Consider the following 12,566-nt stretch of genomic DNA (forward strand, 5'->3'; position numbering starts at 1 on the left):
TACTGTTAACAACTTATTATTCCCCATATAACTGCTTATTACATTTTAATAAAAATCTACCAAACTTAGTTTGTAATTTCTACATTGACTCCAAAACACAGAAACTGGGAACTAATGACTCACTTAATGACACTACGAATCCAGTGAAAAATAAAAGTTGGTTGGAACAAAAACCTGCAGCCACAGTGGGTCCCCAGGACCGAGTCTGGGAACCACTGGTTTAAAGAAAAAAAAAACTCAGATCTCAATATACTGAATGTATACAATAATATTATGATTATGAGCCAAGGACACCTGTAACCAATGGTTACTAGTACTGACTAAAGAAATGCTTAGATCATTAGTTCTTCACCTGAGCTCCGTGGACCCCTAGTGGGGTCAGATAAAAATTAATATTTGTATTCTCTATACAGCTGGTACTGTTGATATAGAGTAGATTTAGTAGTAGTAGTAGTAGTTGTAGTAGTAGTAATAATGGTAGTAGAAAATGTAGTAGTAGTAGATCTGTTTTAATTTACACAAGAGGATTGTATTTCATAATTATGAGTGGCCATTACTTTTTACATAAAAAAGGAGTGTTTTTTAGATTGTTTAAAGTAAAGTTTAATTGTACTTTGTGTATGGAGTATATGTATGAGACAGTCAAATCTCGATAAATAAAAGTACATTATATTCATTTCATGGAAAGTTGCGTTTATGTGAATATTTCTGGGGAAGTCCATAGCTTTCATCAGATTGTTAAAGAGGTCCATGACTCAAAAAAGGTTAAGAATCACTGACTTAGATGAAACTGCTGCAGTTATTATCTGTTTGAATTAGGGCAGCAGACCTTGAACACTGTGCAAAACGAAGACCAGGAAGTGGATTTTCTTTTAAAAGGAGGGACAAGAGGATGTCTAAAAACAGCCTGGGGTTATAGAATAAAGGAAAGCAAGGTTTCTTAAACTAAATCTTCTTGGAAACTCTTTAAGGCTTCCACTAAAGCTACAAAAAAATTTATTGTTGAGAGTTCTTACTTCCAGTACACAGCTGTGTGTACAGCCATGCCAACATCTTAAATAGAAATAACACTATGACATCAAATGTCGCAATAATATCCAAAAGCTTGATTAGCAGTGGATGTCATCTCTAAAACACCATGTTACAGTGACCACATAAAAACCTTACAGAACAGTGTCATCAGCAGAGAAAACTGTCTAAGATGACAACATACTTACATCATGTCATGACTATAAAATTATTCAAAACGATACAGAGATAGGCTATGATCACTCAATAAATACAGAAATTGAAATAGACTACAATGAATCATAATCACAAATGAATCTGACTACTGTCCTTAAAAAAAAAAAAAATCTGTAAATTGGAAAAAATTAAATGTTATAAATTCCTCAATTTCTGTAAAATAGAAGGTATAATTGCAAGGAACAGTGAATGCTTACAGTCTATCTCTGTCCACTTTGTTATATTTTACTAACAGGTTTAAACTTCAATCAATAATCATTTAATCATTTTTCTTTAACAGCAGTGGGAGTTGGGGGGGACACCAATTACCATATATAAAGTAAGTGTATGTATAAATATGCATACAGTATATACACCAGGTTAAATTCTTTTACTTTTTCTTTTATTTTTTGGGAAATTTTTCCATGCACCCAGTTTGTCTCCTGTTTGAATAGGTTTTCTTTCTATAAGGTCATGTTCTCTTCCAGACTAGAAAACTTAAATTCTAGTTGTCTGTCTCCCTCTTGTGGTGCAGCTTTATCACATGTTTTTTCATATAAGGAATACAGTATTATTGCCTTTGCAGGACTATTCTGTGGAGGGGATGAGTGACTCCTTACTTAACTTTCTGCAGCATCTTCGTGAATTTGGATTGGTTTTTCAGCGCAAGGTAAGATCCTTTTTCATTAGGTTTTTGTAATTTTCTCTGCTACATTTCTGGGTTTTTTATGGTCCCATTAGCACACATTAACTACCTAGTATGCCTTAATTAGTAACTGATTTTTACATTTAAGTAAATGCTTTGCATTAATGGATTTATTAGAACATTACATCTAGACAATTCACAACTGTTTAAAAATTAAAAATGATTATTGCTTTGTTGATGTGTAAATTTATGTACTGTATATAGTAAGTAGAACTTGATTTCTGACTGGAACATGCAGATCTGTGTCTTCTGCAGTAGTCAGCTTCTTCATTTTCATTCATAGCTGTACTTCATTACTGCAGATGATTTCTTTTGACTCTCGCAGGGTATTACAACCGTGCTTAAAAAGACTACCATACCAGAAATTCACCTTAAAAGGAATCAGAAAATCTGAAAGGCAATATGCAGAAAAAAAGATCCATTATGCTGACAACCCAGAGGTTAAAGATGATAAAACTTTACAGCAGTTGCTCACAAATATAACTGATATAATATATCTGTCAACCTGAAAAACTCATTCTATTACAATTGCTCATATTTTTACAAAATAAACTCCACAATATGTAACATTGAAAGGCACTAAATTTCAAAGAGTCTACTTAAAATATAAACATAAAAAATAAATTAACTTGTTTTCTTAGTGAATGATGCACAGAGAAAAGGAAAAACACAAAATTATAAATGCAGACAGAAAAAACTCCATGCATACACATTTAAAACTGTATGTAGACACACTCACTTCTGACATCAACTTGATGTTCAGCAGTTCAGTTTATTGTATTATATTGCTGCAAATTAAATATTTGTGAATAAAGTGGAATTAATGGACAGAATATAGAAATGGCTCCATTAAAGGATGAAGTTATGCAGCTTGCCTAATCTTTTAAGAAATATTATGTAGCACAGTGTGCTTCCTATAAGGTATTTTTCCATTACATCATTTACTGATTAGCTCTTTAAATGCCTTGATTAATTGAAACACATTTCATATATCAAATGTCTTTACTACCCTATAAATCATTGTTTCTGCCTTTGAAATTAGTTCCTATTTTGTTATTCTTTTTAAGTTTTAATTACAAACAGAAATCAGTGTAAAAAGATAATCATTTTTATTTAATTTTTCTTTGGACATCTCTTGAACTCGGAATAAATAAGCAATGTAATTTTTATAATGCTTTGTTTCTGATTTGAACTTGTGCCACCTGCTTTATCTGTAACACTTTGGAAATTATGGTCAAGATAGTAATATTTAACAAGTTATATGTTGACAGTTAATTTTCTGCATGATCATTGAAAGCCAGACAAATTTAATTAATATTCAAAGTCTATTAGATTGAACATTGTGAATACTCATTAATTTTCTATCTGTATTTATTTGGTAAAGTTTATGGTGGTATCTTGTAGGGCACGACAGACCATGCCTCTGTATTCCCAACAACATTTGTCAGATATTTCTGAGGACTACCCAGGTGCTTCTGGCCCAGCTATACATTATCATCTGGTGTGTTCTGGCCTTAGTTTGGTGTTCGACAAACATTCTTAATACATGCTAAGACTACCAAAACTTTCTTCTCTCAGTCTGGAGATGCAGCAACTATTCTAGAATCTTTAGAAATTGTTACGCTTAGCAGCAATCTGGAGACAACCTCTAAACCTTGTGTGGGGTCCCCAGTTCAGCAGTTTGTATTTTTGGTAGCATTCTTGAAGTCACTACCAAAAGGACGATTATGGTTGAGAGAAGGCATGTTGCTTGACCATTAAGTTGATTGTTCTGATCAAACACACAATTGTGAACATTATCCAGAAGTACTTGAGCTAACTGCTTTACACTATCCTACAGAATGCAAGTCATTAATTTCTAGCAGAGGTCCATGATGTTAGATTTGGCAATGTTAATTTTTAGCCTCGCTGACTCCATTGTAAAGTACTTTACTGTGTCGTAGAGATCACATATTGATAAACCAATATAGCAAATATGTACTCCTCAGGTTCTAAGATCAGACATTCTATAAGTGATTAGAACAATTTTGGCCATAACTGATTATACATTCAAACAAAGATCATCAAATCTACTCATCTAGTTTTGCTAAAATAGCTTTACGTCAGAAGATCACTAAACTTCTACTATCTCCCATACTACTTGGTAAGTTATATTATGTGTCTGTGGTTCTTTGTGTGTGGAAAAACTTTCTAACATTTGTGTGAAATTTACCCTTAACAACTGCACATCAGTGTCCTTGTGTTCCTGTCAAAAAAACACATTTTTATGTAACACTGTAAATTCACCATACTAATTTCCTTTAGTCATGTTACCTACTAATCATCATTTGCTTAAACTGAAAAGGATCAAATCTTTCCTCCTACTTCACAGTCTTGGAAACCACCTGGTCACTAATGATGCTGTCAGCCTGAAAAAGCTCAACAGTTGCTCATATTTTTGCAGAATGAACTCCACCATAACGAACCAAAACTCCATACAATACTCCAGCTGAGGCCACACACAAGTGCATTGTATTGACTTGTAGTCTATACATTGGGCTATATAACCTAACATGGTATTAGCCCCTTAATCATTTCTGTACACTGTCTTAATGTAGAAAGTGAAGTATTCAGTATGACTTCTAGGTTTTTTTTTTTTATAGGCATACTTGCAAGTTTCAAACAACAATTTAACCCTTCAAATGGTGCATTCAGATCTAATGTTTGTGATTCTGACAGCCTTCCTAAGCTGCTAGGGTAACCAAAGTAGTGACTTGAAAATGTTTCTCTTTAAGTTTGCTCAAGGTTAGACATGTAGAAGTGCTGTATATAAACTAACTTTAATCGTAGTGAGGTACAAAAAAGAAAATTATAAATACACAGTACTTACTGGGAGTTGTCTGATGAGTTGTCAAGACCTTTAGATGTCTGCATGCTGGCACCCTTCACACAGATACATGAAAATGTTTGCTTGTAATTTAAGCATTTAAGTGCAGCCGAACAGGAGATAGTAAAGACAGGCCCAGGGTTATTCAATCCACTGTATGATTGGTTACATTTTTAGTTTAATTTCTAGTGTAGAGTTAAGTTTGGGATATTATTTAGTTAATTACAATGAGTTATTTTGCTTTAGGGTTATTTTATATAGCATTTTTGTTGAGTGTTCAGTGCTATTTCAATGAAAATGGCCTTTGACTGTTGATTAGTTTGTCTTAATATTCTTATACCATTTTGGCACAAGAACTGAACTGTTTTTAAGGATTATTGTAAATAAAACAACACTTTTTTATATTTTGCCATTTTAGTGCTTTCTTTTCCTTGATCATCTCTGGTCCCAGTCAATACCAACTACTGTCAGGGCATCTGCTCTCGTTGGTGGTTTGTGACACTTTATGTATGTCATACTTTACACAAAAGTAGGTGAATTATAATCTGCAGACTTAATCAGTTTGTTATTCATTTCATATGAATTTATTCATATAAGAAAGAGCAGTGAAAGAGCTTTTATAAAATTGATTTTTATAAAAGTAAATCAAATTGAAATTTCAATATATTGCCCAGCCTTAAATACACACTCTATTTTTCTTTGTGTCAATATCCTCACCTCCTACCTAACACTGAAGTAGTAGGTATATTCACCAGGACACCCCCTATTCCCCATTTTGCAACATTTTCATTTTGGAGTGCTGCAGCGATATCCATAAGAAATTCTTAGCGAAGCAGTAGGTACTTCCTAACAAAGCTTCTGCCGCTGCCTCCTTTAACAAGTTCAAATCCATTGGTTTTAAGAGGTTTTTCTAAATGTTCCCTATAACTCTTCATGCAAAAGTTTGGACAACCCTGGCCAAGTTACATATTTTGTTGACATATTAAGTAAAAAAAAACAGTAAATATAACTTTTTACAGAAGGTTATTGTACAATTGCGACTTATTTGATTAAAATAAAAAGAATAAGTAGATGTGGCATTAAATCTCTGAATTCCTGTTTTGGAAGTTTTTGCCATTTTTCTTGCTGATCATTTACTCCTGTAAGATATTCTTGGGCTGTTTTGCATGCACAGCACTTATGATTTGCCCAAATACTGTATTTTCAATTATATTTAAGTCTGAGGACTTAACCATAATTCTGTTTCTTGATGTTTTTCATAATATATTTTTACATTTATTTTGGATCCGGTCTTGTTGTGGAAGCTTTTTTCAGCTTCGATTTTCTGATTGACAATCTGGTATTCTCTTTTGTTGATTTTCAGTGTACTGCATTCTTCTCTGTATTCAGTGTTTCCTGTGCCGCTAGCTCCCACACAACCCTAAACCATAATAATAGTTCCATCCTCATGTTTAACATTTAACAAGGTGTTGCTCATATTTTCTCCTAACAAACCTTTAGTATCCAAGATTTTAAAAATTAAAAAATTAGACAGTTATAGTTTCTATCAAGCGATAATTGTGATGCTTTGAGGTCAGAAATATCTTGCAAGGAACTTCAGGTTTTCAGGGGAGTGGATGTGGCAGTATATATATATATATATATATATATATATATATATATATATATATATATATATATATATTTGCAGCTGGAGATCCACAAAGGAAGAAAATGAATCGCGTATCATAAAGTAGTTTTTATTTCTGAGCTTTCAACCCCTGCCAGGAGTCTTCGTCAGAGGATAATGCTTAGACTTTCAAGAATCAAAGGCAATATATAGCAAAAAATTACGAGGAGTGGGTGGGGAGGTGGGTAAGTCAGTGTGATCCGGAAGGGGGTTATTGGTTGTAAAATTTTATTTATTATGAACATGTTCTTCTTAAGTTTGCATATGCTGGATTTATGTCCAAGTGTCTGTCTGATGGCATTTTAATTTGATAGCCAAGATTCAGCCAGCTCTCTGGCACTTAGTACTGGCTTTAAATTTTACTTGTACATTGGCCCAGTTAAATGTATGTCCTGTTGATTTAGTGTGCGTATAGATCAATGATCATGAGTCCGTCCTTCTGACGGCGTTGCGATGTTCCTGTATACATGTTGCTATTCTTCTTCAATGCTAAAAACAAGAAATCGACAGCAGAAATACGAAACGCAGTTTATAACATTACTTGCAGTTCTTACTCGGTGGTATACATAGGACAAACATCGAAAAGAATTGCAGCATATGCAAACTTAACAAGAACATGTTCATAATAAATAAAACTTTACAACCAATACCTTTTTCTCCCTAAATAATAAAAACCATCATTTAAAAACTGCATTTTGTGTTTACTTGTGTTATATTTGACTAATGGTTAAATGTGTTTGATGATGAGAAACATTTTGTGTGACAAACATGCAAAAGAATAAGAAATCAGGAAGGGGGCAATTAGTTTTTCACACCACTGTATATATACATATATACACATACATTCACATATATATATATATATATATATATATATATATATATATATATATATCTACATATACACACATACATATACATACACACACATATATACACACAAATACATATATATCCCATCCATCCATCCATCCATCCTCTTCCGCTTATCCGAGGTCGGGTCGCGGGGGCAGCAGTTTAAGCAGAGAGGCCCAGACTTCCTCTCCCCGCCACTTCTTCCAGCTCTTCCGGGAGAATCCCAATGCTTCCCAGGCCAGCCGGGAGACATAGTCCCTCCAGCGTGTCCTGGGTCTTCCCCGGGGCCTCCTCCCAGTTGGACGTGCCCGGAACACCTCACCAGGGAAGTGTCCAGGAGGCATCCTGATCAGATGCCCGAGCCACCTCATCTGACTCCTCTCGATGCGGAGGAGCAGCGGCTCTACTCTGAGCCCCTCCCGGATGACTGAGCTTCTCACCCTATCTTTAAGGGAAAGCCCAGACACCCCGCGGAGGAAACTCATTTCAGCCGCTTGTATTCGCGATCTCGTTCTTTCGGTCACTACCCATAGCTCATGACCATAGGTGAGGGTAGGAGCGTAGATCGACTGGTAAATTGAGAGCTTTGCCTTACGGCTCAGCTTCTTTTTCACCACGACAGACCGATGCAGAGCCGCATCACCGCGGATGCCGCACTGATCCGCCTGTCGATCTCACGCTCCATTCTTCCCTCACTCGTGAACAAGACCCCGAGATACTTGAACTCCTCCACTTGGGGCAGGATCTCTCCCCCAACCCTGAGAGGGCACTCCAACCTTTTCCGGCTGAGGACCATGCTCTCGGATTTGAGGTGCTGATTCTCATCCCAGCCGCTTCACACTCAGCTGCTAACCGATCCAGAGAGCTGAAGATCACGGCCTGATGAAGCAAACAGGACAACATCATCTGCAAAAGCAGTGACCCAATCCTGAGTCCACCAAACCGACCCCTTCAACACCCTGGTTGCGCTTAGAAATTCTGTCCATAAAAGTTATGAACAGAATCGGTGACAAAGGGCAGCCCTGGCGGAGTCCAACTCTCACTGGAAACGGGCTCGACTTACTGCTCGACTAATGTGGACCAGGCTCTGACACCGGTTGTACAGAGACCGAACAGCTCTTATCAGGGGTCCGTACCCCATACTCCCGAGCACCCCCACAGGATTCCCCGAGGGACACGGTCGAATGCTTTTCCAAGTCCACAAAACACATGTAGACCGGTCGGGCAAACTCCCATGCACCCTCCAGGACTCTGCTAAGGGTGAAGAGCTGGTCCACTGTTCCGCGACCAGGACGAAAACCACACTGTTCCTCCTGAATCCGAGGTTCACTATCCGACGGACCCTCCTCTCCAGAACCCCGAATAGACTTTTCCAGGGAGGCTGAGGAGTGTGATCCCTCTATAGTTGGAACACACCCTCCGGTCCCCTTTTAAAGAGGGGACCACCACCCCGTCTGCCAATCCAGAGGCACTGTCCCGATGTCCATGCGATGTTGCAGAGACGGTCAACCAAGACAGTCCTACAACATCCAGAGCCTTAAGGAACTCCGGGCGATCTCATCCACCCCGGGCCCCTGCCACCAAGGAGTTTTGACCACCTCGGTGACTTCAGTCCCAGAGATGGGAGAGCCCCCCTCAGAGTCCCCAGGCTCTGCTTCCTCATTGGAAGGCATGTTAGTGGGATTGAGGAGGTCTTGAAGTACTCCTCCCACCACCCATAACGCCCCGAAGTCGAGGTCAGCAGCGCACCATCCCCACTATATACGGTGTTGACACTGCACTGCTTCCCTCCTGAGACGCCGGACGGTGGACCAGAATCTCCTCGAAGCCGTCCGAAAGTCGCTCTCCATGGCCTCTCCAACTCCTCCCATGCCCGAAGTTTTGCCTCAGCAACAACCGGCCGCTCCGCTTGGCCTGCGGTACCTATCAGCTGCCTCCAGAGACCCACAGGACAAAAAGTCCTATAGGACTCCTTCTTCAGCTTGACGGCATCCCTCACGCGGTGTCCACCAACAGGTTCGGGATTGCCGCCACAACAGGCACCGACCACCTTGCGGCCACAGCTCAGGTCAGCCGCCTCAACAATAGAGGCACGGAACATGGCCCATTCGACTCAATGTCCCCACCTCCCTCGGGGCGTGGTTGAAGTTCTGCCGGAGGTGGGAGTTGAAGCTACTTCTGACAGGGGACTCTGCCAGCCGTTCCCAGCAGACCCTCACAACACGGTTGGGCCTACCAGGTCTGACCGCATCTTCCCCACCATCGAAGCCAACTCACCACCAGGTGGTGATCAGTTGACAGCTCCGCCCCTCTCTTCACCCGAGTGTCCAAGACATATGGCCGCAAGTCCGGCGACACGACCACAAAGTCGATCATCGACCTGAGGCCTAGGGTGTCCTGGTGCCAAGTGCACATATGAACACCCTTATGCTTGAACATGGTGTTCGTATGGACAATCCGTGACGAGCACAGAAGTCCAATAACAAAACACCGCCGGGTTCAGATCGGGGCCATTCCTCCCAATCACGCCCTTCCAGGTCTCACTGTCATTGCCCATGTGAGCATTGAAGTCTCCCAGCAAAACGAGGGAATCCCCAGAAGGTATGCCCTCTAGCAACCCCTCCAGAGACTCCAAAAAGGGTGGATACTCCAAACTGCTGTTCGGGCGCATACGCACAAACAACAGTCAGGACCCTTCCCCCCACCCGAAGGCGGGGGGAGGCCACCCTCTCGTCCACCGGGGTAAACCCCAATGCACAGGCTAAGAGTCGGGGGGCAATAAGTATGCCCACACCTGCTCGGCGCCTCTCACCGGGGGCAACTCCAGAGTGGTAGAGAGTCCAGCCCCTCTCAAGGAGATTGGTTCCAGAGTCCAAGCTGTGCGTCGAGGTGAGTCCGACTATATCTAGCCGGAACCTCTCGACCTCGCGCACTAGCTCAGGCTCCTTCCCTTCAAAGAGGTGACATTCCACGTCCCAAGAGCCAGTTTCTGTAGCCGAGGATCAGACCGCCAAGGTCCCCGCCTTCGGCCACCACCCAACTCACACTGCACCCAACCTCCTTGGCCCCTCCCATAGGTGGTGAGCCCATGGGGAGGAGGACCCACGTTACCTCTTCGGCTGTGCCCGCCGAGCCCCATGGGTGCAGGCCCGCCACCAGGCGCCGCCATCGAGCCCCACCTCCCTCCAGAGGGTGCCCGTGACCCGTCCGGCAAGGGAAAATGTCGTCCACAGTTTTTATTCTTCATTGGAGGTTTATTGAACCGCTCTTTGTCTCATCCCTCACCTAGGACCAGTTTGCCTTGGTGGTTCTACCAGGCATAAAGCCCCGGACAACATAGCTCCTAGGATCATTGGGACACGCAAACCCCTCCACCACGATAAGGTGATGGTTCAAGGAGGAGATACATATATATATACATACACACACATATATATAAACATATATATACATATACATACATATATACATATACACACACACATACATATATATATGTAGATATATATATATATGTAGATATATATATATGTAGATATATATATATATATATATATATATATATGTAGATATTATGAACTATCAGATATCTGTTCAAGTTCTATTTAAATTTTAAATAGAAGGAATTTTTATTTAGTTGACAGAAATATCTTTGGTAGGAATGTAAGTTAAATGTAGGCATCATTGCATATATTTTTCTTCACCATACAAATGTAAAGAGTAAATTTGCCTTATATTCCAATCAAAGATATTTGTATCGACTAAATTGAACTTGAAAAGTTATATTTTTTCGAATGTGATCGCGCAATTCAGATCGAGTTGACGCGCACCGACGCATCAAGCCCGCGTGCTATTGTGGTTTCGCCTGCGTGCCTCAATAAGTCACCCTCCTCTCACTCTTAATTTTTTTCCGTTCATCTAATGAATACACTGAGTATGGCTTTACCAAAACAATCATTGATAGCGAATAAAGTATCCATTATTCATAAAGCTTCAATTGGCGATCTGTCTTTCTGCATTAACCGCATATTTTTTCATACTCCTCAAACCAAGGGGATGCGAGGGTAAAATGAATCGGGAAGCGCGCGTACATACTCAGTGCACCCCCTCTCGGGAATCGAACCTCGAGACCGAACCTTTGAGAGTATGTAGATCGGGTATATATATATACATATATATATATATATATATATACCCGCGCTTCGCAGCAGAGAAGTAGTGTGTTAAAGAAGTTATGAAAAAGAAAAGGGAACATTTTAAAAATAACGTAACATGATTGTCAATATACAGTAATTGTTTTATGAGTGTTATGAATGTTGCTGTTATCAAGGATTTTATTATCATTATTTCTTTCAATCAGGTTCGTATTTGTAGGATATGTTGTGTTCAAGTTACATTGTGTGTTTGTCAATCTTTGTAAAGATAACAGGTTTCATTCATCGATTCGTTTCTTACTGCATCAATAAACAGCTCATCTTCCTCTTTATCTGAGACGTGACACACTGCATGCACGGGTTTTTTTTTTACACTGTCTTCCTTTAGCGGGACGACTTTTTCGACCATGTGCTTTGTTTCCGCAGTAGCTGCACTTATGAATATGCTTGTTTGTATCACATGCTTCATATTTTTTTGCTGCCTTCTCAATTGTGTAATTCGGTTTTTGTTCAGCACTCTTTGGAACTGTTGCTTTTTGTCTGTGCACTGCGTCATTTCACGTGAGCCGCTCGGTGTACATGCATCGAAGGTTCCCAGCTGTGCTGGTGCCATCTCGTGCGATGTCCACGGCTGTATTTAATGTTAGCTAAGACCCGGCACTTAAAAGTTTCTCTCACAGTTTCGCTGAGTTTGTGCCAAACACCACCCTGACCATCTCATCTTCCTCTGCATAAGCACAGTCCTTCACCCATGAATATTTAGCAGCAGTGTTTCTATTGGATTGCCGCTGACGGACGGCCTTATATGGGCAGGCACTAAATTACGTGGGATTCCACCATGTGCTGCTGCACTTATGAATATGCTTGCTTGTATGTATCACACGCTTCATATTTTTTGCTGCCTTCTCAGTTGTATAATTCGGTTTTTGTTCAGCACTCTTTGGAACTGTTGCTTTTTGTCTGTGCACTAAGTCAGTTCATGTGAGCCACTCGGTGTACATGCATCGAAGGTTCCCAGCTGTGCTGGTGCCATCTCATGCAATGTCCACGGCTGTATTTAATGTTAGCTAAGACCCAGCACTTAAAAGTTTC

General features: G+C 40.1%; 1 protein-coding gene across 4 annotated transcripts in view; it reads left to right on the forward strand.

Annotated features, from left to right (window-relative positions):
• Positions 1–12,566, forward strand: part of gtf2h4 (general transcription factor IIH, polypeptide 4) — a 135,128-nt gene that overhangs the window by 87,634 nt on the left and 34,928 nt on the right. For all 4 annotated transcript variants that reach the window (XM_039768699.1, XM_039768696.1, XM_039768697.1 and 1 more), the window contains exon 9: positions 1,811–1,894. In XM_039768699.1, the coding sequence (XP_039624633.1) occupies positions 1,811–1,894 (84 nt within the window). The remainder of the gene's footprint in view (positions 1–1,810; positions 1,895–12,566) is intronic.

Source organism: Polypterus senegalus, chromosome 11 (genome assembly GCF_016835505.1).
Source record: "Polypterus senegalus isolate Bchr_013 chromosome 11, ASM1683550v1, whole genome shotgun sequence".
NCBI lineage: Eukaryota > Metazoa > Chordata > Cladistia > Polypteriformes > Polypteridae > Polypterus > Polypterus senegalus.